General features: G+C 41.6%; 2 protein-coding genes across 2 annotated transcripts; both read right to left on the bottom strand.

Moving 5' to 3' along the window:
* Positions 1-13,130: 13,130 nt before the first annotated feature.
* On the bottom strand, positions 13,131-15,367 carry LOC111868797 (allergen Tha p 1-like). Its single transcript, XM_023859772.2, has 2 exons — positions 15,132-15,367; positions 13,131-13,634 (listed from the first exon to the last, which is right to left on the bottom strand). Exons 1-2 carry the CDS (start codon positions 15,313-15,315, stop codon positions 13,438-13,440), a joined length of 381 nt encoding a protein of 126 aa, XP_023715540.1. The 5' UTR covers positions 15,316-15,367; the 3' UTR covers positions 13,131-13,437.
* Positions 15,368-21,988: 6,621 nt separating this feature from the next.
* Positions 21,989-26,399, bottom strand: LOC111868796 (ejaculatory bulb-specific protein 3-like). The gene is made up of 2 exons (XM_023859771.1): positions 26,184-26,399; positions 21,989-22,449 (listed from the first exon to the last, which is right to left on the bottom strand). The coding sequence occupies exons 1-2, from the start codon at positions 26,380-26,382 to the stop codon at positions 22,256-22,258; spliced, it is 393 nt and encodes a 130-aa protein (XP_023715539.1). The 5' UTR covers positions 26,383-26,399; the 3' UTR covers positions 21,989-22,255.

Genomic DNA, 26,399 nt, shown 5'->3' with positions numbered 1-26,399 from the left:
GAGGTACTCAAGTTCCAACACAGCCGTTATATATATATATATATATGTATGTGTGTGTGTGTGTATGTGTGTGTGTGTGTGTGTGTTGAGTAGGTTTCACACACTTTCCACTCTCTCTCACCCCTCTTCCTCTCTCATCAAAGACGTTTCCCACTCACTGAGATATATTTTTTTTAATATCTTGTCTTTCTGTCCCATGTTACGTGTTGACTCATTCCTCTCCCCTTCTTATCGGAACTGCGAGTATAAAAATACTGTGCTGTTTGTACATACACATCTGTGGTCATTCAGCTTGAGGGTGGGCATTGAATTTAGCAACAACCGTCTTAATATAAGTTCTGCAGTCCACAAAATATGCAGAGTCTCAGACAGGGTTAGTATTCTCAAGTATTAGGCGTTTGCGTGACTAATAATAATGGGTTCTGGATTTGATGACTGGATTTATTAGCGCTTCTTTACAATCACAGTTAATTATGACAACTCATAATAAATGAATACGACTCGCTCTATTCCTTACTGGACTACAAATATCTTCTGTTCCACTGCGACGAATCAAGAATTACTCCCAAATTAGTTATTGGGTCTCCTTTCTACTGCGACTGCCTCGAACGTCAGCTGTCTGATGAAAGTCTTCGTTCTCAAGTCAAAGTCAAATTCAGAGTCACATTGCGACTGACGGTCAGTCAATCAGTCAGTCAGTCAGTCAGTCAGTCAGTAAGTAAGTCTTGGTGTCGAACCCCATCTAATTATTACCGTTTGACAGTTACGGCCTTGTTTCTGTGGGGCGCCCTCTCTGACCAGAGGATGGGTCTGTCTTTTTTATATGCTGATGGGCTTTGCCAGCGAAGTCTTTCTCGGGTCCAAGTCCCTTGGTGCTCGCGACCAAATTTTACTGTCTCAGATTTGAGACTTCCCTTTTCGTCGCCTTCTATGACTCGCAGGGTCACGGTGGAGGTATTCGACCCCGCCTCCACACGGGATAGTCTTCGTTCTTCTCTGCACGGCTCCTTATATAAGCTGCCGGTAACCATGGGAAAGTGTTTGTTGTCACGGAAACGTGCTTACCGAACCGTTGACTAGAAGAGGGCTTCTTCTTTGTTGTGGGAATGTGCTTGCTGAACTGTTGCCCATCGTCACATTGTTATAGCATGCAACAGGTTTCTGGCCACCAGAGAAATATGGGTTACAACTCATTCTACCTCCTCAACAAGTTCCTGAAGTAGCTTCTTCATGATACGACGCTAATCTTAGTGATTGTGTCGTAGGGTTCTGTGTACAGTTAACTTCCAAATGTCAAGAAATTCCTCTTCAGTGCATGAAATTATTGAACCATCCTTCCTTCACTCTTCTGTTATTAATCAATGGTAGTGATTACATAGTTTTAAAGGAATTATATTGAACAACTAAGTAACTGACCAATTTTGTGGTCCAAAATCCTTGAGAAACTAAAACTTGATCTCTTGGCCAATAAATTCCACACCTTTTTGGGTACACATAATTTCAGTACTTTGTGTAAAATATCCAGCTACTGGTTTTCTTCCGGAGCTACTTAAATCCAGTCCTCACTATTATATCCTATTTCTTTATATCAATTTTAATATTATCCATCTATCTACGAGTGTATCCTCCGGTTTATGCTGTATTTTATATCAGGGTGTTCCAGGAGGAATGTGCCAAACTTCGGGAGGGTGTTCCTTATGTTAAAGTATGCCGATATAACCCAAAACACCTATGTCCAAAGTTGAACGGTTACGGAGATAATGGCCAGAGAAGTGTCAAACTTTGACCGGGGTTACACACTTGTTGATTACAAAATACATATTAAAACTGGCAGGAATATGTGGATTCTGTAATGTTAATAATGTACGTAACATCAAACTAACTTGTGAGTGACATGAAGCCATAAAATTGAAGTACAAAAAACTCGCATGCCATCTCAAAGTTGTCGTTAAGAGTTCCAAGCACTGTACATGACACATGAATGGTAAGCGATGACGTAACGTGCTGACTGCGCGTTCTGATAAAGCCAACTCCATAAGCACTGATAGGATGAATCACGGCAGTCAAGGACAAACAGAGATAATTCCTCTCAGCTGATAGGTATAATCCGTGGACCCGCTAGAAGACCACACTTTTCTCGGGCCATTATCTCCGTAACCGTTCAACTTTGGACATAGGTGTTTTGGGTTATATCGGCATACTTTAACATAAGGAACACCCTCCCGAAGTTTAGCACATTCCTCCTGGGACACCCTGTAATACTACCACAGTCAATAATTTCGTGGACTGGCCGCAAAGCTTCGTTGCAGTGCACTACAGTGGATAGGTTGAGGCACGACGTGATGCCCTGTCAGTTCATCTCTCGTCACAGCAAGAGGCAGTTGTCTGCAAACAGTATAAAGAGAACTACGGCCTCTATTGTGAACTGCAGTTAAATGCAAGTGGCGGAAATCGAAAATGTGACAGTTTGAACAACGGGAAAACATCAAGTTCTGCAAAAAAACTAGGCAAATTCCGTAGCGAAACGTTTGGCGTAGGAATAATTGGCTGTTGCTTCAAGACAACGCTCCTGCACATCGCTCTGTTCTTGTCCAAGATGAACTGACAAGGCAACATGTCACTGTTTTGCCACACCCTCCGTACTCACCTGATCTCGCACCCTGCGATCTCTTTCTCTTTCGCCGCTTGAAAGCAAAGCTACGTGATCGTAGGTTTCAGTCGTCCGAGGAGGTGGTCATTTCCACAAGAGACGCCGTACGGGAATTTTCCGCCAATATGTTTCAGCAATGTTTTCGGCAGCTATATCAACGTTGGCAGACTTGCATAGCGGCCAACGGCAACTATTTTGAGGGCCGATGTGGATCTGTATAAGCGTAAGTGAATACCTCGTAATATGATGCGATAAGACCACATTCCACGAACTTAATGACTGTACCACGTATATATACTTCCTATCGTATGACACCCGATAGCGTAGTTGGTTCAGGCACTATGCTACAAGCCGGAAGGTCGCTGATTCGAGTCCCAATGAGGTGGATTTTTTCAATTTACCTAACCCTTCCAGTATCGTTATGGCCCTGGGGTCTACTCATACTCCAGAAACGAGTACCAGGAACCTTCCTGGAGGATAAAGGGTGGCCGGCGCGTAAGGCTGACAACCTCACCCCCATCTGTGTGTCGATTGTCTAGAAAACGTGGGAAACTCGACGCCTCACAACCCTATGGGCCTCCACGGCCTGTTACAGGGATAGCTTTACCTTCTTTTACTTCCTATTATATGATTGACCTGTTGTGAAGGAGGAGAAAGGAAATTGTCTTGAGCGATTTCCGGAACTATTACGTAATTTGAGTGACGCAACCGAGAAGAATCTGAGGAAAAGAATATCGATGCACCTGATACACACGATAAGATTCCAAACTTCGTCCTCGACAACACGATCCAGGAATGATATTTGTCATATCCGGCACTTGGTAACAGAATCCCGGCATTCGCCTCCTTGGACATAGCTTGTCTGCCACACGAACAGATCCAGCGTGGTCCTGAAGCTCACACGAAGTTCGCAGCTGCGAGGAGCCAACTCAACATCGTCATAAAGTTCACAGCAAATGCAATTATCTGTTTCTCCGAGTACTTCGGTTTCTCCTGCCAATCTTCATTCCACCAATTGCTCCACAATCACCCTCACCTATCATCTGGGGCCGGTACAATAGGCCAGAAGTGGCCGCAGTACAAGGGACTTAGTCCCACCCCACTAGCAATAAAAAAAAGTACATATCTCTCAGAATTAGGTGCATGTCTCACTGCGTAAAACACGAGGCCCGCAATCCTCCTTCCATCCAGTGCATATCATGAAGAGACGGAGTTGTCTCCCACGGCTGCCACCACTGCTACAAAGCACCGCTTTCGCTAACATAGGTGGGTGGGTAGGAGCATGGAGACACCACGTGTACAGAGAGCCTGTGCCACCTCCAGACCGCTCCAGACTATAACTAAGCGGTCTGCCCCCTGATCCAGTCAGCTACATCTATCCACAACTGCTCTCTCTACCCCGCTACCCTGCTGACCACTCAAAATGGTGACCATAGACTGAATAACATTTCAAGGTACGCGATTCGAGAACAAGGTATCAGGAGGGGTCTGCACTTGAGGCATATTTGCACTGTTTGCGACCACCACGGCCTCTAACACAACGGGCCTGCCTCTATTTATATTATTATTAATATATTGCAATATTTACAAGTGTGCTATTGAAGTATAGTGAACTTGTTAGTTCCATTCCGTGTCTGTGTTGCTCTCTGTGTAGATAGTGGCCTTGCGATGGGCTGATCCGCTGTCCAAGGAGTCATACAGACTGTTTATAGGATTAAGAAACTTAAAAAGAGGCCGAAGTCCGACAAAAGCCTGTAGAGCCATAGACAGACAGATAGATAGATAGATAGATAGATAGATAGATAGATAGATAGATAGATAGATAGATAGATAGATAGATAGATAGATAGATAGATAGATAGATAGATAGATAGATAGATAGATAGATAGATAGATAGATAGATAGATAGATAGATAGATAGATAGATTCGCTTAGTGGGGGTGGAGTCCAACTGGGTCCACTCGGCACGGCGGTGACTGATTGGCCTATTGTAGCCTGCCCCGGGTGATTATGATGATGGAGAATTTGGTGGAATAAAGATTGGCAAGGGAAACCGAAGTACTCGGAGAAAACCCGCACCAGCGCCACTTTGTCCACCACAAATCCCACTTGACCAGACCCGGGATCGAACCAGGCCGCTGCCGTGGGAAGCCAACGACTAATCACTTGAGCTATGGCGCGTCCCAAATAGATAGATATTGGCATAATGACCCCTGGTACCTCCTAAAAATTGTCTCTCGAATGGCTCTTGCGTGTCCCCGACTTAGGATATTTTATAGCTGACTTCTACGTGTCAGCATATATTTATACTTTTCAATAAACAGTAAGAGTTTACTGCATTTGTCGCAACAGCTGATTCAGTGTTTACACAGAATCTTGCCACACACTGGACAAGCTATGTTTGTTTACAAAACTTTCTTCATTGCGATAGTTCGATTAGGTGCCTTGGAGTTATGAAATTTGAGGTCTCCATTCGTTGTGCCATAGGGAATAATAGAGCTCACCAACTTCTACGTCACTAGCTGAACTTTGTGTCTAGGATTCTGATTGTGTGTCTACAGCTTCTGTGTTCTCGAAAATGTCCATTCAGACGAAACCGTTTCGCCACGATGAGCGGGCTATTTTTCTCTTACAGACAATACTGATCTGTTACTTATGCAAAACTCTGGTTTCATAAGGCCATACTTCACTCAAACGATGCAGGATAGCTTATTCTGTACAGCGACAGGCTACGGACTGGGCGGCTGTGGTTCGCTTCCCGGCAGGACAAGAGAATTTTCTTTACTTCACAGCAATCAGACCGGCTCTGGGGCCAGCACAGCCACCTATCCAAATGGGACTGGAGGTACTTCTCCGGGGGTGCAGCGGTCTGTGTGTGAAGCTGACCATTCACTTGCATGTGGTGTCGAGGTCGAGATTGGTGGAGCCATACCTCCTTCCCATACGTCTTCGTGCCTTCATGCTTTATTAATTAAGCAGAGGGATAATTTTACCTTAACTTTTCTCTCAGTTCCTGTGTCCATATCTCAGATCACTTAGAGAAGAGAAGATGATTAAAAGAAAATCAATGAACAGTTGTGGAATGGAACGGTTATGACCTTGTTTGTAGTATTGATAGCTGATGAAGTGTGACTAAGGCGAGTTTGGATCGATGATTGCAATTATTGGACTCTTTTGTGCAGCGCGTAACTACACACTTTACAATTTACTATTACACACGCGCACTATCGTCCACAGTCACGTCTTCACTAGCCGTTGCTCGGTAGCGGCTTCCAACAGCGGACGTTCCCCTTACTTGGTGTTCCCAAACTACCCCCGGTCTCAGCTACCAGCTTCTCGCAGCAACTGCTCACAACAACTAAACCCCAGCGGTTCTTTCACTAACCACTAACTCAACAACCAAATACCTCGCTCCGCTCAACTGACTCACTGAACTCACTCCTTAGTAACTGCCCTGCTTATACCAACTCGGCAAGAACCGCACAGAAAACACCGTTCGTCTGTTTGTAACGGCCGTTGTCTAATTGTTTGTTTCACGGTCGTTGCCTAGCAGCGGGTCTACATGCGACAGTATTATCCATGCATTTACAGTAGAACTTGGTTATAACGTCATCAAAGGGACCTAAAAATAGTGTCGTTATAAACGAATGTCGTTGTAACCGAAATGGGCACTTACATAGTAGCCTTATGTTAGTCACGTAAAAATCTACCAAAAACCGAGTTAAAATGTTGCATTTTTTAGTGAAATACGTAGTTAAGTACAGACTAACGTAACATTAACGTGGAATTGCCCAAATGTGTAATATCAAAGACATATTACAGTGCTTTTCACTGACAATACACACCGCACTAATACTGTATATTAAAGGTAGGCCTACTCACCAAATTACAGTAGATTACATCAATTGTTGTGCCTTACTGTACCTAGATACGAGTACAGTAATCAGTTATCTTCATCTGTTTCCTGTTACTTGCCCAATACACACTTTCTAAATTACGTTCAGTGTCCATATCAGAGAAATTCAGGAATGAAAATGACGTTACATACGAGGTTGATGCATTTGTGCATGTCGTACTAAGCAAGGTATAAAAACAGTTGCTTTATGAGGAATTAGTTCGTACCATTGAATATTTGACGCAATAGACAAGGTGTCGCAGAAACCGATGTTGCTATAACCAAGTTTTACTGTAATTGAAGGGACTGAGGTAAATCACAAGAAACTTCAGACTGAATAGTCCGTTTTCGGAAGGAAATTTGAACTAGGATTGCTGCTCTCTAGACCGATACGTTCTCTGATTTACAAATTAAATGCAGCTACTGAGTTTTCTTGCATTGCCCCTACCTATTTTTAGTTCAATTTCCTGTCTGCTAGTTGTTACTTTTCCCAGTAAACACATGATGTTCCACTGCTAAACAGAGTACCTTCGCGCTGATATATTGGGTTTTTGGACTTTATCCATCGTCCTGGTTTTTAAGATAACTAATAAAAACACGACGTTTCGGAAACAGTGATTGAGGCTAGCTCTTTCTAACGGACCCAACAGAATAGGTGTTTTCCTTCACCTGAGAACGGAAACAGATCCAGTTTCCGAAACGTCGTGTTTTTATTAGTTATATTAAAAACCAGGACGATGGATAAAGTCCAAAAACCCAACATATCAGTGTGTTATACACCATCGTCAGAATCCTATAGTAACTACAGAGTACCTTCGACTTGCGGTTTTACAAATTTCATAGACAGGAATTTCTGTAGATTCCAAAGAGTTCTGACGATGGTGTATAATACTCAGAATTGCTGAGTTTTGGGGCTTTGTCCTTCGTCCAGTATTCTAGAAACTAGGAAACTGGATCTGTTTGCAGAACGTCGTGTCTTCTAATTTCTAGAATACTGGACGAAGAACAAAGTCCAAAAACACGGAAATTCTGAGGAATTTCTTTGCTCTAAAGTTGATCAACAGGACAGATATGGTGTAGCATGCGGAACACGAATATTTTTTGGATTCAGTCCTGTGTGAGATTCTTCCTTACAAAGTGTCCACATTTCAGGGGTTTATATTATGAATGACGCTGCCTCCCCTCACCCCTCAATTTATCTTTTGATGCACCGTTTTCTGAGCGAGTTCGCGCCCTTGAGAAACGTTTACTGGTTCGGATTATTTGTCAGTGCACGCATGCGCATCTGACATGTGTCTGTCTCAATAAATGTACATGCGAGCAGCGGAGCCGTGTCTTCTTCTGTGAGCGAACTTTCATGGACTCTATGTAGACATATTGCAATCCAGTGAAGGTGTGTCCGAGTGAGCACGTCTCATGTCAAGGCCATGGTATGTACGATGCTGAGTGATTCAGCCACGGTTAATACAGTATGGGTCCTAGAAATTCTCTCTGACGTCAACTATTGCAATTTGGCAAGGATTCTGGAAAAAATGAAATTCAAATTATGGCTGATTAGAACGTGAGAGTATTACATGAAGCATTTGCTTTCAAGCAGTGATGCTTCTGATTTCTATTCCAGAAATGACCGGTTATAATCTCGCCCGAAGTACCTTCAGGAAATTTCCGAGATATTACCTCAGATCAGACTTCAGTCGCTTCTGTTGTAATTAATTGTTCAATAAATAATCATATTATTTGCCACCCTATAGCCTGCGATAACGGCAGATTTCATCAAATAATCGCAAATAAATAGATATGATTGTTCAATCATAGATACACTAGCCTGGGTTGGAGAGATACACTGTGACCTTAGTTACTGTAATTTTACTAAGTTGGTCAAACAATTTTATATTATGTAAGTTTTGAGGTTTTCACGGCGATGACTATGAAGAAGGTCGTCTTCTGGGATCTGGTGCCGTGTGTTCTTCGTTTCAACCGACGTTTCGGAGGAACATATCGCCTCTCTCTTCAGGGTAGTTGAGTAGCTATCTCTATACGCACGCTACTCAANTTAAAATCCTTTAAAATTTTCTCTAAATTTTAAATTTAGAATTTAAAATTGTTAGGGTTACTCGCCCTATGTCTAAAGTGCTGGAGCGGCTAGTTCTTGTTCCACATTGTACAGGTGTTATTCTGTGTGGTCTTCCTGTGTGCGTGCCGCTGCTTGTCTTTACTACGTGTGCTTTCAGTGTGGCAGCAACGTAAGGAGTATACACCTGATGATGGCCGATAGAGGCCGAAACATGTAGTGTAGAAGAGAACAAGATCAAAGACATAATATATATTGTTTGCACTTGGGACGGAGTGTGTATCATTTATCGTGTAGAGTGCAACAGGATGCTGAGATATAATATTGTAAACAGCTACTCAACTACCCTGAAGATGGAGGCGATATGTTCCTCCGAAACGTCGGTTAAAACGAAGAATACACGGCCCAGATCCCAGAAGACGACCTCCTTAATTTTATATTAATTTAAGGCTCGTTAAAAAAAATAGAAAACCTTACTGTAACGCAACTCATTAGTTTCTTAGAGATTTTTTTATTTATTCATCCCCTCCATCATTCCTTAATACGACTGGATTTGGCCTCATCTTATCGAACATGCGGGTTAAGCAGTTACTTCTCTCTCTTTAATTCTCTTTACACTTAGTTTCAGAGAGTGGTTACTACTTGCGTTATCTCTGCATTCTGCCCACGGAGCGTATTTAGTATTTTGATTGTAAGAAACACTAGGAATTATTTCCTTAAATAACAATAACCGACTGGTCCCTGTTACGGTGACGTTGAGAGTTTTCTGTCCGGTAGGAACTGAAGGAAGTAGGGTTGTCATGCTGACTCCGAAAATTAAAATTCTTCTTCATTCCACCGATTGTTCCACAATCATCATCATCATCATCATCATCATCATCTATCATCTGGTGGTACAATAGGCCAGTAGTGGCCGCAGTACCAAGTGGACTCATTCTCACCCTAATAATAATGTGGGGGCACGCGGTAACGTAGTTGATTGAGACACTATGCTACAAGCAGGAAGGTCGCGAGTTGTAGTCCCGATGAGGTCATTGGATTTTTTTTTCAATTGACTAATCCTTCCAGCCGCACTATGGCCCTGGGATCCACTTGGCCTCTAACAGCAATGAGTACCAGGAATTAATTAAGTAATTTTCCTGGGGAGTAAAGCGCGGCCGGCGCGTAAAGCTGACAACCTCACCGCCATCTTTGAGCCGATTGTCTAGATAATGTGGGACCCTCAACGTCTCACAACCTTATGGGCCTTCATGGCCTGGTACATGGATAGCTTTACTTTACTTACTTTAATACTAATAATAATATTTTGTCGCGTGTTTCCTGGGCAGCGCGACAAGAAATTGTGTGAGTCTTGGACTTGAACGAATGTTTCTTGGACGATCACTCTTTGCACTAACAAATACAATTATTTGCACGTTTCCTCTTCAGTGTTATACACTCTCACACCTCTAATCTTGGTGAAGTGTCCTCTGCTCTGCTCGGAGCTCAACTGTCCCTATTTCTCGTCCCGTACGAACTCTGGTCTCTTTTCGGAGTTGGACTGTTATATCCTGCACTCGGCCTGGCTAGGGAACACCTTGTCGAAGGGTTTCGTTTCGCCCGCTGCTATGCAACGGATCTCTTGTTGCCGCGGGAATACATTTCGTCATAAATAACGGTGAAAACCCACTGTTACACTTTCATCTCCCCGGGGCAACGATTTCCTAGGCATTACTATATAGGAATTGTTAGCTGTTGACCAGTGACGGACGTCTTACCGTCCGCCCTTCCTGGTGGCACATCACAATATGTTAGATAATGAGATTTCCATTGAAAATATAAAACAAAAAGACATCAGGAAATGAAGAACTTGCAGTAGAGATGTTGGCAAGAGTAGGACTAGACGAATGCAATCAATATATAGAATTGTGTGGAAGGTTTGACAGTCAAATGAAGAAAGGTGTAACCGGAAGAAGAGAGTAAACATACAGACACACGAGTACGAGTACAATGCAAGAAAGGAGCCAAGAATCTCGACCACAAATGCAAGCAATATTTCTCAGCACTGTTACGAAATTTATGAAAAATTGTATGTAATAAAATACAAAAGAAATAAAGAGTTATTCAGTAGCACAGTAATTCCGTTTGGGTAATTCCATTACGGACATCAGTTTTACAGTGAAACTGTCGATGGAGAAACACTGGTAACATGGAGGGAATGTGGTAATTTCTTTTTTGTAATTATGCTTCGTATATGTATTTTGATAAATGACACAGCAGTATAAAAGAGAATACACGTAGATTTGATCAAACTGAAGATTATAAATGCCAGAATATCTTATAGAAAAAGCCAACACATAACAAATATAAGAGTTGCGTTAAAACAATATTATGAAACTCGACTCGATGCAAGTGATTGAGTGACGAAAGAAAGTGTTTTAGGTAGGCCGAACACCAGCATGCGTCAAGACATGTAACAATCAAGACACGATGTCTGCGACATGACGCAAAGAAAAGAGCACAGTTGAAACGAATGAGATTATGAAAACCGCCGCACAATGGTCTGAGTCATGATGCTGACGGCAGCTTCATGCTGATGAATCATGAATGAAGCAAGACTGCGTCTTTTGTCACATGTCTTGATGCTTTTCTTGACGCAGTTGATGTGCGGCCGCCCTAACAGTCAGGACACGATGTCTGCGACATGACGCAAAGAAAGGAGCACAGTTGAAACGAATGAGATTATGAGAACCGCCGCACACTGTCTGAGTCGTGATGCTGACGTCATGTCTTGACTGTTACATGTCTTGAAGCCTGCTGGTGTGCGGCCTACCTTACTGTTAATCTCATTTAAGGCTGCGATGAATGAAAACTGCTAACAAAGTTACAGGAAAGAACAAAAGACCACGCATTTAATCGCTGCTTCCTGTGAACAGTGTGATATTTGGGAGGAGGGATGAAAAGAAATGGAGGAGAAACTAAACCAATGGAACGTTGCTATAGAGGACTTCAGATTCAAAATTTATGTGGACAAGGAAATGACTTAGAGAATTTTAAGGAATATAGACGCATTTGTCGGAATAAAGTCAACGGCATAATTATTGAATAAGTGAAGAATTTATTTACTTATTTTATTCTCTTTAAGTTAAATCAACTGAAATTGGAAAATAAATACTGAGACCAATGAAACAATCCAGGTTATAAATTTTATCGCATTACAAATTGAATGCCATGAAAGAGATTGACCTTTGAACCATGTAAAATAATAGCATGTAAGGTCTATTTTGAACAGATGCTAGCATATATCGCCGAAACACGAACCCACAAGAAGAGGGCAGAATTAATTAGAAATTAATTTCTTAGCGGAGTTGGAGTTGAAAATATGTTACACAGTCAGAAGAGAATATTATCAAGATGTGGCCAAGTAAAGGATGATAGAGCAAGGATATTGCAGTTAGAATTTAAAGGAAATAGTCCTGTTGGGTGGACAAGAACAGGGTGGTTCAGCCGGGAACTGGAAGACATGAGGAAGGGAGGAAAGAACTGACAAGAAATCCAAAAAAGAATTGTGGGAATAAAGAAGAGATCGGAAACGTCTCGGCCGTCGAACTGGAACGAGGCTCTAAGATGGACAAAAATAAGATTATCATTTCAAATTTTGTAAAACGTGTGTGCCGACACATAAATTATAAGTCTTTATTAACTTCGTATTAAACTTTACAAGGTTAATAACAATTTCATTGATATCTAAAATTTCAAATATGGCCTTTGTCGAAGCGACGACAATGAAGGAGAATTGCATTCTGGGAGTAGTTAACTGGAGATACCGCTCACGGAAATCTTGCTGCCATTCGGTTCTGAATCAGTCTGCTATTAAAATTCCTAAGAATTAAAATACATAAAACTACAATTTTGTGTTTATTCTCTTACACAAGTGTTTGAGAATAGGGTGCTGAGGAGAATATTTGGACCGAAGAGAGATGAAGTGACAGGAGGTTGGAGAAAACTGCATAATGAGGAGCTTCATAACTTGTACTCTTCTCCAAGTATAATTAGAATGATCAAGTCAAGGAGGATGAGGTGGGCACGGCATGTAACGCAAATGGGGGCGAAGAGGAATGCATAGAGGATATTCGTGGGAAAGCCAGAAGGAAAGAGGTCACTACGAAGACCAAGACATAAGTGGCTGGACAGCTTTAAAATGGACCGTAGAGAGATAGGATCATATGGACTGGATCGATCTGGCTCAGGATAGGGACCAGTGGAGAGCTATTATGAACACGGTAAAGAACCTTCGGGTTCCATAAAATACTGGGAAGTTCTTGAGTAGCTGCAGATTTGTCGGCTTCTCAAGAAGGGCTCCATGAAGTTTAGTTTGTATGAGACTACATTTCTCACCGCCTGGGAAGAGCATAATACAGGATGTTTTAGAACAGAGCGGTGAGCAGAAGATTTCATACTGGTAGAGATAAAGCAGTAGGTTGCAGAAAATTGAGTAATAAGAAACCTCAGAATTTGTGTACTTCGCCTAATATTTCTAATTTGATGAAATGAGGGCTTGAACGAGATGAGAAAATCCTACGTTTCTGTCGCAAACTTGAAAGGAAGTTATTACTTACGAGACTGAGGCGCGTATGTGAGACTATTATTCTTGTGTCTCTTACAGAAACTGGGCGCTAGGATGCCTACTGAATTCTGCTGTCCCAGGACAGGTTGCAGCGGGCGGAGTATTGTGCCTACCCCGCCCTCTGCAGTCCGACACAAAATGAACCTATGTTCAATTCTCAGAGAAGTACCTTGCATAGCGAAATTTATAAGCATCACAATGGCACAATGAACAGTCAGTTCAGTAGATCAGCTTCAGCCAGGAATCTGTAGAAGGATTCGCGATACACTCCAGTAGGGTTGTACTTTCTGGCGATTTCTTGCCAGTCACTTGGTCTGTTCTTCATTAAGTACAGCGCTGCCTTCCTTATGAAATATTTGTGCGAGTTGCTGCAGTCTGCGCAGGCGTTCTTCAAAGCGCGCGGAATATTCTCTAGAACACAAGTACAACAGATTTGTTTAGTAAAGAGTACTGTATTCTGGTATCTAACAAGGTTTGGTCAGTTGAAAATCAAACGGAATTTTGGAAAACACATCACATCCATCATTAAAAGCCAAGCAATAAACGAGCTCTGGTTGCTACTTATTTAATTTTGGTACGAGGGTCGTACTGAAAGTCATGAGCAACAATTTTTTGTAAAGTAACATGCTTTATTATTGACAAACCAAATACACCACCTCAATATACAGACCTTTCTTTATTTTTCCACATAATCGCCACTTCTTTGTACACAATTCTCCCAGCGTTCTGGGAGTTTGAAAATTCCTCTTCTGTAAAATTCCGTTCCAGCCATCCGAAGACACTGACGCACTGCTTTCTTAATTGTCTCCCTTGTCTCAAAACGTCCACGCAGCTGATCCTTCACAAATCCGAAGAGATGGTAGTCGGAGGGTGCCAGATCAGGACTATAGGAGGGGTGTGGAAGAACTTCCCACCCCATCTTTGCAATTGCTTCCAGTGTGAGGCGAGCGGCGTGGGGGCGAGTGTTGTCATGTAGGATGATGATGTTTCGTCCCGGACGTTTATCGAGCAACGCACGACGGAGCTTGAGCAGCGTCTGGACATAACGAGCAGCACTGATGGTTTGCCCAGGTTCCAGGAATGATGCTGACTTCATGACTCAGACCGGTGTGCGGCAGTTTTCATAATCTCATTCATTTCAACTGTGCTACTTTCTTTGCGTCATATCGCAGACATCAAGTCTTGACTGTTATATGTCTTGATACATGCCGTTGTGCGGCCTACATTAGAACGCTCGGCTTCCGCTACCGGCAAACATAAATTGTTACCGTATTAAAGATATGAACCGAAATCTGTGTTTTATGGTTTTATTTCTTTTACTGGCCTCAACAAAAAACATTTTACATTATTTAAGACGATTTGAACCGTAATGTAAAAATATACCAGAAAATTATTAATTAGGTTTTTATTTCAGAATATAGGCATTAATGTGAGGCATTTTAACTTAATTGAACTGGTCACCATAAAATAAAGGTGAACAAAAATTTACTTTGTGTTTAATATCTAAAAGATTTTAACAATGATATATTAATAAAATCACACACTTTCGGGCATTTTCCGTAGCCCTGCTTTTTTGTGTAAAAGCAGCTTTTCGGAAATTGGACTCTTTCTCCGTCCTCAGGTGAAAACCTACTCAGTGGGTGCCAATCGACAGAACTAGTCCATATTTGCGGACACCACAACCAATACAAGATAGGATACATAAGCCAGACACAACATAAGTCATCAACAGGTAAGACAAACATTGCAAGACTTCACACACACGAGGCCTAGCACCTACGCTCATACCGTTAAATTGTGGCTTTAACCTTAGTCCAGTCTTGAAATGTTGTTTTTAAGTATAATATAGGACGATGAATAGTATCCAAAAAGTCAATAACTGCACGTTTTGTGTGATTCAAAACTCACCCTTCAAATCTCTTCCTTCCGGGTTACAAGGCCCCTTGTCCAAAATGCAGTTGATGTAACTGCGCAAAGTTCGGTGATTGGACAGGAGGTCATCCACATCTAAATACTCGTATTTTGATGACGTGTTCCCTGTTGTGACCCACACAGTGAACAAGATGCAAGCCCCCACAATTGCCCTCTTCATTATAAGCACCAGGTTGGAGTCTGTGTCTTCCACGAGTAATCACTTTTTATATGCGTCAGCCTCTCTTATTCATCTAAATTACATTATAAACAGCGCTGGAAACTTACCAAATCCTGTAATTCACGTTCAAGAGTAAAACAAGTCGCAGTTTGTTTACGCAGATTCAAACCTTCTCTCTCGTCAATGCCGAGTGGTTCTTCAAGGATTCTATCTATTTTGAAACATCTTCTGCTATAAGTTAACTAATTATCTGTCAGGCTATTAGTTATCCATTTTATTATTTAACTATTAGCAATATAGTTTCCAAGTTTATTTATCTAAAAGTCCAGAACACTTAACTGAACTATTTGTGACCTGAGTCTCTAAGAGTTTATTATTTGATGTTTATGATAAGAGTACGATATAATATCAGGGCTAGATCCGATATGACATCGCAGAGAATGACCTGATCTTGAGATACAACATGACGGATATACAGGAAACAAGAGTGAAATTCTCTGTCCTGCTTCCTGTAGCTTTTATGTTAGAGAGAAATGCTAAAACAAAACATAAGACACTCTTGCAATGTATAAAACTATTATGGGAATGTTTATTGTAAGGTCACTTCCTTTAAGAAATAATTAACTGGTTTTTCCTGCAGACAACATAGATGAGAACCATTCCTTCTTAATGAGAATTAAATTTACAAGGACTTGCACTTCATCTCAGAGTAAGTAACAAACGGAGACCTCTTTCTTTCTTTCTTTCTTCCTTTCTTTCTTTCTTTCTTAATGTGATTTCGATTTCACGCAGTCTCAAATTCTGCAGTAAGTAAACGCGTTGAGTAGAATGAATCGACTAACTTTTCTCCTGTATTTCAGAAGAAGCCTCAAGTCTCTTACAATTTCACTGCAGCCTTCACTAGCTCTACAAATACACCTCCTTCCATGTGAATGGTAATTAAGAAGTTACGTAATATTGTAATGTGTATGAGTGACCATAAATTTGGCTGGGATTGATATTTGAATTTATTGAACTACAAATAATTATAGAATTACCGCTAATTCGCTCACTCTACATTTCATTGCACCAAGATTTTCAGTCATCCGTGTCTTCAGTTGTCGTTTTCTGGTAGCGGCTTCCAACACCGTAGCTTCCTCGGCTTCCGTGTTCACGCACTTACTGTTCGGCGATTGCCTTCCAACTAACTAAACTCTAGACTTGTCCTGTTTATAATGACTCGGCACGGACCGTATAGAGAAAACCGCTTACAACAGTTGCGATATGTTATGCAGCTATCGCATGAACCGCGTAGAGAACTACTCTTTCCAGTTAGTTCATTTGTGCATGTTATGAATCTGTTGCCTAACAACAGACATTATTTACAGAGTCGGTCCTTAACAACGGGTTTACATGCTGCAGTATTATTCATGTGTAGTCTACGAACACATTCTGTTAGATAGAAGACCATCAATCACCCCAGAAAATATAGAAAAGATTCTGATTGTGTATTGTACATTGGATAAATCTGGCTCAGGATAGGGACCAGTGGAGGGCTCTTGTGAACACGATGATGAACTTTCGGGTTCCATAAAATGCTGGGAAATTCTTGAGTAGCTGCAGAATTGGCGGCTCCTCAAGAAGGGCTCAGCTCCATGAGTAAGTAAGTAAGTGACATCTGTCAGCACGTACTGCAGGAGCATGATCTTCCTGTATACATTGGTGGCGTCATCTTGCGGTGTCTATTAGAACTACCAACATATGCTCACGGTAGATCTGTTATTAAAGCTCCCCACCATCTCAGTGAGAGTCCCTGGATCCCACAGCATAGCTTGACCGCAATGGCAATTAGCCAGGCTGACAAATAGGAGAATGCAGTCGGGCTAGCAATTTGGATTAACTGGGATAGGGAGAATGAAAGAACGCAGAGCATCAACAGTCAACAATCCAGGTTATGTATTTAATGGAATCAAATACACGCAAATCTTTCCAATTATTCTCGAAAGATCTTGCAAGGGCGAAGTTACCCCCACCCCTTTCTGGCGTTCATCTGAAGCAAGTAGAGCATGGATCATACCGAAGACGAAAAAATAACAAAGGTATCGATAGTTTAAAATTTGTTTCCAGCATTTCTCATTCTGTGCTTCGTCGTGGTTAAATTTTGATTTTGATTTGATATTTCAGTTTCTAGCTATGCTGATGATGAGTCGCTGGCTTCCCAACGCGGCGGCCCGGGTTCGATCCCGGGTCTGGTCAAGTGGGATTTGTGGTGGGCAAAGTGGCGCTGAGGCAGGTTTTCTCCTAGTACTTCGGTTTCCCCTGTCAATCTTCATTCCACCAGATGCTCCACAATCACCGTCACCTATCATCTGGGGCTGGTACAATAGGCCAGAAGTGGCCGCAGTACAAGGGACTTAGTCCCACCCCACTAGCAATAAAAAAAAATAAAAAAGTATGCTGATGATGTGAATCTGCTGGGTGATAACATTCATACCATAAAGAAAAACACACAAGGAGGTTGGCCTAGAAGTAAACACAGAGAAAACTAAGTATATGTTGCTGCCTCGTCACCAAAATGCAGGGAGAATTCATGACATAAAGATAGAAAACAGATGTTCTGAAAATGTGCACAATTCAAGTATTTGGGAACGACTATAACAAATCAAAACCTGATTCAGAAGGAAATTAAGATGAGATTGAACCCGGGTAATACTTGCTACCATTCAATCCAGAAACTTTGGTCAAAAACTATAATTTTGCACGTGGTTCTGTATGGATGTGAAACTTGAGGGTGTTTGAGAACAGGGTGTTGAGGAGAACATTTGGCCTGAAGAGAGATGAAGTGACAGGAGGTTGGAGAAAACTGCATAATGAGGAGCTTCATAACTTGTACTCTTCTCCAAGTAAAATTAGAATGATCAAGTCAAAGAGAATGAGATATGAAGGGCATGTAGTACGAATGGTGGAGAAGAGGATAGCATATAGGATATTTCTGGGAAATCCAGAATGAATGAGACCACTGGGAAGAGAAGGTGTAGGTGGGTGGACAATATTAAAATAGATCTTAGGTAGGATGGGGTGGTATAGATTTGATTGATGTGGTTCAGGGTAGGGACCAGTGGATGGCTCTTGTGAACACGGTAATGAACCTTCGGGTTCCATAAAATGCTGGGAAAATCTCGAGTAACTGCAGATTTGGCGGCTTCTCAAGAAGGGTTCAGCTCCACGAGGGAGTGACTTGAGTTTCTAGCCTACTTTTACTTGGTAGGTGCGAAGTTACATTTGGATGCCAAAGCACGTTATGTTCTTACTCGCGGTTTGTATTCCAGAAAACAATGGATCGTCGCAGGAGATGCTTTACTTCTGGATGCAACTTGACCAACGGAAGGACAGAACTGAAGCCCAGTGCCAAGTTTCCCTGGTTTCTTCTTTCGCTTACTTTTCTACCCTGAAAACGGAGGCGATATTTCCTCTGAAACATGGGTTGACTTTCATGGAACTACAGACATTACATCCCAAAAGACACAAGTTCTCGAAATTTTACAAATTTCGAAAGATTCCAGCCAGTTTTGTCTGTTGTGTATATCTGTTCCTGTTCGTAACTAGCTGATGCAACCAGCCTTGCACGGACGTAATGCGGACCTGTAATTAAGTAAGTAAAAATAAAGCTACCCCTGTACCAGGCCTTGAAGGCCCATGACGTTTGAGACGTTCAGGGTCCCACATTATCTAGACAATCGGCTCAAAGATGGCGGTAAGTTTGTCAGCCTTGCGCGCCGGCCGCGCTTTACTCCCCAGGAAAATAATTTAATTAATTCCTGGTACTCATTTCTCCCCCTCCTTGGTGTCTCCACCTTATCGTGGTGAGGGGGTTTGAGTATGCCAAGGACCCTGAGAGCTATACCAGCGGTAGCGTAGCTACTGGCAGGGCCTCCCTTGCTGGACAGATCAAAGGGTAGTCATCAGACGAAGAGAGACACCAAAAACCAAAAACTGCTGCCGGAAGCAGCGTCATCAGCAGCGACTTGAAGCACAGAGCAAATGATGCTCGAGATGGTTCAAGTTCGTATAGCAACAGGCGTGACCAGAGTGGTTTGAACGGCTGTTGTACTGCGATGTGGAAAGCAAATGGAAAAACTACCACATTATCACTTTTCCTGGATAGTCTCTTTCCTAAAACAGAAGATCGCATTAAGTGGAGAAACTGTTTTGGAAGAGACTGTGGACCTGTCGTCTGACAGATTACTGATGATGATGATGACTCATTTCTGTTAAAGGCTGAGTCGACCCCAGGGCCATAGTGCGGCTGGAAGGGTTAGGTCAACTGAAAAAATCCAACGACCTCATAGGGACCTGACCCCACCACCTTCCAGCTTCTCTGTAATTATGAAGTTAATATATTGAAATTTTATATGTTGATTACAATATTATTAACTTAATGTAATAGAATTATAATGAACTTAATTAATCCATTAAAATTATAAACTATTCTCCAAATCATAGGCAATTTTTTCGTCACAGTGAGAGAATCTTCTAGGGTTGCTTCTTTCTCCTGGATGCTTTTGCTTCCTGCTGTCAAGGAACTGAAATTTCCCTTTATGAAGACCAGCTGACCTTCCATTTCTCTGCATGAGAACTGCTCCTGAGTAGCTTCAATTATCCTTGCCTTCTCTGCCTTCATTGAATCTGCAATGTACTTCACTATCTGAAAATGTTCGCAAACCCTATGTGAATCGATTGTGAAGCGTCAGTTGGCAGTTCTGACTCTTGATGGTGATAATGTAGGAGTGTTGCGAAAATGCTGCACAGCTTCACAAATGCCGAATATGTTGATATACTGTCCTCACACGAATTGCAAAGTGCACTGATGTTGGCCGTGAATTTTTTTAAAAAGTCTTATGCTAGGTAAACTTTGCCAACTTTGTCACTTGAGCAATAAATTCCGATATTAGAAACAGTAAGTAATATCGTTATACAGTAAAATTGCCATATCTCGGAAACCGCTGGGAATATGACACATGTAAATATGTATATTTTTTATTTAGAATGACTGATTCTATGACCTTCCAAAATATTGACCCTTCCTCCTGGGGCACTTTATATATACGTTTCCAATAAACCTTTATTCTGAAAAGTTTTTTTTCCTTTTTGTGGCTGAAATAAACATTCCAGAGAGACACGTGACTTCATCATTTCAGAATTACCAAACCCTATCTCTCTCCCAAAGTAATTCAGTCAATCCACACGTACCTCGGATCACAACAGAGATGTGTTTATCTGTTGTTTTGTATGGGCATATGAAACTTGATCTCTCACGTTACAAAAAGAATACAAATAGAAAATATGTGAGAGCAAGTCTAATAAAACAATTTCCAATCTTGTCGCGGTACCCTAAAAGCTGGAAGAAATGGATGATATTTGTATAGGACACACGTTAATTACTCGTAGTTCGGGGTGGAGTCCAGCTGGTCCACAGGTTACAGGTTTGTTGTCCTCCGGGATTTACAAAAGAAACACCGTGAGGGTCCAAGCTGTAGCGTATTTAGCTTATATGTAAATTCGGCACTGGAACAGCAGTGGCCCTGACCGGAAGGTGTGGAGCACAGAGAATATTATGTTATTTTTCGTTGGTGATTTATCTTCTCGACGTTAGGAGGCCATAAGCTAGAGTTAGGTATAAATCTGTCAAGTGTGTGTACTTGTAGGACTGCAATTGTGTGCTTTAGGGCGAAGCCAAGCGGCTAGCGCTTTTGAACGCGTCATCGAGCGTTCCACTTTCATAAAAGGCAGTGAATTTCTTGACTTTCTGAGCGACTGTTCACTTCTCAAGGATATTTTTTCAACATGGAGTTGTTGGTTGTTTATCACTATACATTGGATTGAAGCCAGCCTCAGCGCAACAGTCGTTTTACCCCAGTTCTTCTAGTCTGACTACTGTAATGTACCCGACAATTCAGCCGAGCCTGGAACTCTGGCCTCTTAGTCGAACCCTGGATCCACCTAGCGCTAAGATCTTTGCTGCGCGCTTGGCTGCCTATCGCCACCGATGTCTGGTGTTGAGGGGGGGGGGATTCTGTTGGTGGGAATCTTTACTGTCTTGATAATCCGTTCATTTTATACCTTACTGTGTCAATTTTTTTTATTGATCATTTTACAGACGGTAGGACTCCTTGAACTTCAGTTCGTCTCAAGGCCTCTACCTACACACAAGAAAACACAAACACAGAATAAACGCACACACACAAACTAAACATCCATGCCTTATGTAGGATTCGAACCCACGATCCCGGCTTCCGAGCGAGCGAAGACAGTACATGCCTCAGACCGCTCGGCTACCGTGACCGGCTGGTGGGAATCACGAATATACAAATGATGTATCATTCGAGGATGGAACAATACGATGCTTCCTCCGTGGTAACCAGAAGAGCGAGGAATAAAAAAACTCTCAAGTAACCCAAGTCTTTCGGAGCCATCGTTTGTTTGTGTGGATAAGTATAAAGGATCTGGTAAAAGTGATTCAGAACACTAAGACACAAAAGCACCATAAGATTCACTTCTTTAAAGACGTGTTATGGTTCTGCAGTTTCAGTAATTCACTTACCCACTTTGGCTAGAATCTTATTCACTTATTTGTAAGGTTACAAGTAGGTTCGGAGATTAGGGATGTATACAGACGGAAAAAACATCACTTCAGTTAAATAATAATTTCATGTATTTTGTGCACACATTAAAATAACTCAGCAGATATAATTAAGGATACGCCTATTTATTTAGAATAAATTACATTGTATTGATGCATTTGCAGTGCTGTATTTGTTTAAATTTCGCTTCCAAAATTCCCAAATCATCAAAGAGCATATACGTCCGTTGGTGAATATGTTTAGGATGTTGAAATCATATGAATCTGCTTCCTCTTAGTCTGTCGCATGGCACTCTTAATTCCATCTCAGGTAGGAACATTTTACAAAAGCGCATCGCTCTTCAGGAACCTCTGGAAGCTGTCAGAGAACTGTCTGTCAGGATCATACTTGTTGGTGATCTCTTTCCAGTCATTGGCTCGGTTTTCCATTAGGTACCTCGAAGCCTTCCTGATGAGCCTCTTCTGTGCATCTGTGCACTTGGCACATTCTGTCCGCAACGCATCCGGTAGATCGGCTGCAAGAACAAAGCATAAATGTTAAAAATGTCTAGAATATTCAGAACTGGGACCAGAAACTTAACATCTATACAACTAACATCTCTCATTAGAGACCGCACCATAACTCAGGCGGTTAGTCGCCGGTTTCCCACCGCGGCAGCCCTAGTTCCAGCCTAAGTCAGGCCATGTGGGATTTGTGGTGGACAAAGTGGCACTGGAAGAGGTTATCTCCCAGTACTTCTGTTTCCCCTGTCAATTCTCATTCCACCTACTACGCCACACTCATTATCATCCGGGGCTGATACAATAGGACAATTAGTGGCCGACGTACCAAGTGGACTCAGTTTCACCACACACCAAGAAACTAAAAAAAAAAAACTAACTAGCATTTGTTTTTCAGTTTTATTTATGTTAAGGTCTATGTAAGTGGCTCTCATAATACACAGTGATAAATAAAAATTTGGCCAGCACGACAAAAGGAATCTTTTGAATAAATTGACGTAATTTAATCTAACTTTTGCTTTTAAATATGGAAATATTGCCTCTATTTCTTAATTGTTTCATGAAGTTTTTCTCATTTTCATAATTCACGATTACGCCTTTATTTTGTTAAAGGGACTGGGGACTGTAAGTAATGGACGTTGGGGGAAGTACTTATGTCTGTGTTCAGGTACTTCCAATATCTGGCTGGTGCTACTAGGAAAAACTAAAAACCTTACACAGGACAGCAGATCGGCCCCGTAAAGTGGAATCACAACGCGAGACTGCCTGTATGAAGCAGGGATGATAGCGAGTCTGTTACGAGGCCGTTGGGTGGAAACTTGCTTATCCAGAGGAGCATTAACGAAGAATGTAGTTTTAAATGTAGGTCGACGATAGTGCTATATAATTACGCGGTCAAGGGCGAAAATGCAGACATGTTTGATTAAGACATTATATGGAAGAGTTCTATTTATATCAAGAAGTAGAATGAGACATAATAAAAATTATCGAGACTGGTTATTTTAAAACTGATGTAAACGCTTAATTGCCTTCAAGGGACGCCCCTACAACACGTATACGTACCACTGCTAATATCAAACTCATTTTCAGGAATCGCTCACTGACAGCTTTTCCGTTGCGTTACGAGTTGAGACAATTTCATCGCGCTGAACTGTCTCTCAACAGAATGTTGTTCACGCTGTTATTTACGACTCACTTAAGTGTTTGTAGTTGTCCGATGGTTCACCTTCCTAATCGAAGAATACACGCAGCAACACTTCGGATCGCTGCGCAGTAGGTCACTACACTGGAATTTGTGGACGAGAAAGGGAAAATGGTTCCAATGGTTGCTACCTACTCGTAATCTCCTAAACATAACCATAGACTTGTCTTTCATCGTCCGTTATATCTGCACATTCAGGCAAACTAGATGCATGGAAAAGCCGAGAACGGCTCAGCCGTGATTCGATTTCATATTTGTTAAGTTTCTTGGGGCGGGGTGAGACTTTGAGTCCACTTGGTACGTCGCCATCAATTTGGCCTACTGTGCCAGCCACGGATGATAGATAATGATGAGTGTGTTGCAATCAGTGGAAGTAGAATTGACTGGGGAAACGGAAGTACTCGGAGAAAACTTGCCCCAGTGTCACTTTGTTCACCACAAATCCCACATGACATGACTTGTTCTTGAAGACTACCACCGTGGTGGGAAGTCGGCGACTAACAGTCTGAGCTATGGCATGGCCTGTAATGTGTGTTATTGAGAACATGAATCATATTTTGACAATTATCTAACATATCTGGCACTTAAGCTTGGGTTTCCTCGGGTAGCGGTACCGTAATCAAGCGGCCGTAATATGACGGTGAATGACGTCACTAAAACGTTGCCATGGAAACAAAGGAACATAGTTTCCTAGAAAGCGTTGACCACCAACGCTTTCTAGGAAACCATGTTCCTTTGTTTCCATGGCAACGTTTTAGTGACGTCATTCACCGTCATATTACGGCCGCTTGATTACGGTACCGCTACCCGAGGAAACCCAAGCTTTAGAGTATTTCTAGAGACTCATTTCGGCACGCAGCCATTTCAATATTGCATCTGTTAGACAGCAAAGTAAGAGCCGAGTACTATGTATATTCCCTTTCAACATGTTCAATAAGACGTCGTTAAGCCATAATGCTTAATGTTGTGTTAATATTAATGTGTCTTTAAACAAAGAACACACGACATAAATAATGCGTTGTATGCGTAAGTTTCCTTTGATTTTGAGCATAGGTGCTGTCTAGTTGCCTTCATCATTTTATGTAGGGCATGTCTCAATATTATTGACGTCCGTTCATTTTACCCACAAATCCACTGGTTCGAACGTCATGAATTCTGCAAACGCTACATGACAGAGAAATGCAAATATTTCCTTCCTCTACTTCATTGTATATAGGAAATATGACAAAGAGTATTTCAGGTTTTTGTGACAAATATATTTCGTTAAATGTGTTAATTTTAATAAGCAGCCATTTTAAGTGCCGAGTAACCTGAGGTGTATCTGCAATATATTGAACATAAAGACCACAGAGGAAACTGAAAGTCACAAAACATGCATTTAGAAAATATGTATAATCCCTATTATTCGTGGTTCTATTCAAATATTATACAACTACTGCAATGTAACTGAATCAGTCACTTATAAAAGGAAATGATCCCTTGTTTAGAGTCATTAAATATGTCTCCGTTTTCCAATAACCCATTCCATTTTTGACAGTCTCCAAATAGCTTAGTCCTTGTGGAGAAGCTGAAAGTCTAGTTACGAATTTTCCCACATTTACTGAAACTTTAAATCTATCACCGTGTTCAAAGGACCCCATAAATGGACTTGCTCCAAGCCAGACGAATTCTTGAACACAACAAAATTCTATTTGATATATTGGGTTTTTGGACTTTATCCATCGTCCTGGTTTTTAAGATAACAAATAAAAACACGACGTTTCGGAAACTGGATCTGTTTCCGTCCTCAGGTGAAGGAAAACACCTATTCTGTTGGGTCCGTTAGAAAGAGCTAGCCTCAATCACTGGACCAAGACGATGGATAAAGTCCAAACCCCCAATATATCAGTGTGTTATACACCATCGTCAGAATCCTATAGTAACTAAAATTCTATTTATTTAACATCTATTTTAATATTATCCTTAAATCTATGCCATAATCTTCCAAGGGATTTCTTTCCTTCAGCATTTCAGAGCAAAAGAATCAATAATTTACTTTTCCTTGCATGCTACATACCCTGCTAATATAATTATTGTAGCCTGTAGAGCCGTTACTAGGTAACGGTTCTGTAAACACGTTTTCGCGGCAACGGATACACATACAACAATAGAGGTACTGTTGAAAATGGTGTTTTATATTCTCACGTTGCAAAGGGTTATAAGGAGGAAAATTTAAACAGGAAGAGGCAGATGGAAGGGTGCCGCCGTTTAGAGAGGACTTGAGCCGGGGAGCAGAGAACTAGCCATTGTTAGAAGCCGTTACCTGGCAACTACCACTGAAGACACTGCGGGATGAAAAAAAAAACTTTTGTAAAGTGTAGAAATAGCGAAAGTGTTGTTGTTGCTTGTAGTTACGGCCTGTAAGTGGTCAATAAATTCAGTATCCAATCCGAAATCCCGTCGAGAATCACTACTCTAACACGTGATATTATCATTAACTTTTCAGCCTAATAGTATTAGATGAAGACTCTAATTGATAACTTAGATAATTAAAATGCTGCATCTTACTTTTTAGTTCTCTTCCCTCAGGAGAACATGGGCCCTTCTCCAGGATACACTTGATGATGCCATTGAGGGCCCTGTTGTTTCTGAGGATGGCGTCTAGGTCGATGTTGTCATACCGCGAGCTATACTTGTCCGACAATGCGACTGCGAATTCCAATGCCAGCAGGCACCAAAGACCCACAATCAAATGCTTGTACCCCATTTCTGTCGTACTTCACG

Source organism: Cryptotermes secundus, unplaced genomic scaffold (genome assembly GCF_002891405.2).
Source record: "Cryptotermes secundus unplaced genomic scaffold, Csec_1.0 scaffold257, whole genome shotgun sequence".
Taxonomy (NCBI): Eukaryota; Metazoa; Arthropoda; class Insecta; order Blattodea; family Kalotermitidae; genus Cryptotermes; species Cryptotermes secundus.
The sequence above is the reverse complement of the archived record's forward strand: the minus strand, read 5'-3'. Positions and strand labels throughout refer to the sequence as shown.